The 1,674-nt window shown below is 59.3% G+C and overlaps 2 protein-coding genes across 2 annotated transcripts in view; one reads left to right on the forward strand and one right to left on the reverse strand.

Annotated features, from left to right (window-relative positions):
• Nucleotides 1-476, forward strand: part of CCDC63 (coiled-coil domain containing 63) — a 7,653-nt gene extending 7,177 nt beyond the window's left edge. The window contains 2 exon segments of the mRNA XM_017734742.1: nt 1-163; nt 343-476. The exon segment at nt 1-163 is cut by the window's left edge and continues 28 nt beyond it. Coding sequence (XP_017590231.1) covers nt 1-163; nt 343-476 — 297 coding nt within the window.
• A 587-nt stretch (nt 477-1,063) lies between these two features.
• The window catches only part of MYL2 (myosin light chain 2), a 4,815-nt gene continuing 4,204 nt past the window's right edge, over nt 1,064-1,674 (reverse strand). The window contains exons 5-7 of the mRNA XM_008634056.2: nt 1,562-1,637; nt 1,426-1,474; nt 1,064-1,315 (exon numbers count right to left, since the gene is read on the reverse strand). Of these exons, the coding sequence (XP_008632278.2) occupies nt 1,217-1,315; nt 1,426-1,474; nt 1,562-1,637 (224 nt within the window). The 3' untranslated portion in view covers nt 1,064-1,216. The remainder of the gene's footprint in view (nt 1,316-1,425; nt 1,475-1,561; nt 1,638-1,674) is intronic.

Genomic DNA, 1,674 nt, shown 5'->3' on the forward strand with positions numbered 1-1,674 from the left:
CTGCTGAGGGAGTCCCTGCTGCGCTACACGTCCATCGATCGCGAGCAGCGCTCCCAGTCCTTCATCAGCCCCCTCCAGAGAGCCTCTGACCTCCTCTGGGTCATGAACCGGGCCAAGCTGTGCCCGCCCCCCCCTGACCTGGAGACCACTGACCCCAAAATCGGTGAGCAGAGAGGTGGGGGAGAGGGGCCGTGGCCACGCAGCAGCAATTCCCCCATGGCTGCCTGGCCAACCCCTGCTGCCAAATGTCCTTCCCAGTCCATCCCCTCCAGCCTGCCCTGCCCCACCGGGTGTATGGGTCCTGTAAGCCACGTATTATGGGATGGCCACTCTCTTGAGCAGTGGAAGAGCCGCTGGGCCGGGCTCAGCTGCGTCAGCTCATCATCCGGAGGCATGAGGAGGAGCTGGCCAAACCCCCCAGCTCAGGCAAGAGGAGGAGGAGACTCACATCCAGGAGCTCAACAGGGACAAATTAAAGAAGCAGTTCATTCTTGAGCTTCTGTGTCCTGCACATCATTCCATCTTCCTTCTCTGGAAGGAGCCCAACACCTTCCACAGGCTTAAGAACCTCACCAGGTGATATTTTGGCATGGCTTCACCCACTGCTGACAGCACCTGCAGCCAGGGTGGGATCAGCTGCTCTACCACAAGGTGACATTCCTGTCACACAGCCCAACGCCCTCCCCACAGCCAGAGGTGGGGACCACGGTCCCAATCCTGCACCCTGCCTGAGGGCAGGGCCTGGCAGGTGGGATGCAGGGGGTGCTCACAGGGTGTTCCCTGCTAAGCTGGCAGAAGCTGACAACTCTCTGTTGCCTAAAGTAAATCTGAGCTCAGTGCTGGCCCTGGGCTGTGGTACCAGGTGGGATGGGCACAGCCCAGTGTGGAACAGGCTGGTTTGGGGCTGGGAGTGGGAGGCAGCGAGGCAGAGGGACATGAGGACACACGAGGGTGATGTGCAGTAGGTCTGGGATGCCAGGACCAGGAGGGTCTGGAAGGGTCCGAGGGCTCCCACAAGGCACAGACACACCACACAAGCCCAAGCACTGCTCACACCAGCAGCTGGATTTCCTCTTGCCAAAAGGCACTTTAATGTGGATGCCATTCCTGTGCCAAATTCCCAGGCACATGCCTCTCCGGGGGAAGAGGAAAGGGAACCCCCGTGTGACCTAGGGAGAGGTGATCTTGCAGTGCCAGCCCCAGCCCTGAGCCTGGGCTAGTCCTTCTCTTCACCGTGAGTAATGACGTGGACCAGGTTCTTGTAATCCAGGTTGCCAGACACGTCTGGAGGGAAGGCAGCGAACATCTGATCGATCTGCCAGGGAAGAGCCAGGGTGAAAAGTGACATGTGTGACCAGTGCTGGGAGGAGCAATGGGGCTGTTGGGATGGAGGGAAGCTGGCAGAGAGTGGGAAGGAGCTCATACCTCTTCCTGGGAAAACCTCTCCCCCTGCGTCATCAGCATTTCTTTGATGCTGCAAACAAGAGAGCGCGGCGAGCGCTGGGGATGTCCTTATGGGGACACCCCCCTCACTCCCTGCCCCAGGCATCCCTGAACTCACTAGGCAGATTTCAGGCCTTTCCCTTCTGGATCAAACACCTTGAATGCGTTCAGGATTGTCTCCTCCGGGTCGGCACCTGTGGGTGACAAAGCCATGGCTGTTGGAGATGAAGT

Source organism: Corvus brachyrhynchos, unplaced genomic scaffold (assembly GCF_000691975.1).
Source record: "Corvus brachyrhynchos isolate BGI_N302 unplaced genomic scaffold, ASM69197v1 scaffold114, whole genome shotgun sequence".
Classification (NCBI taxonomy): Eukaryota; Metazoa; Chordata; class Aves; order Passeriformes; family Corvidae; genus Corvus; species Corvus brachyrhynchos.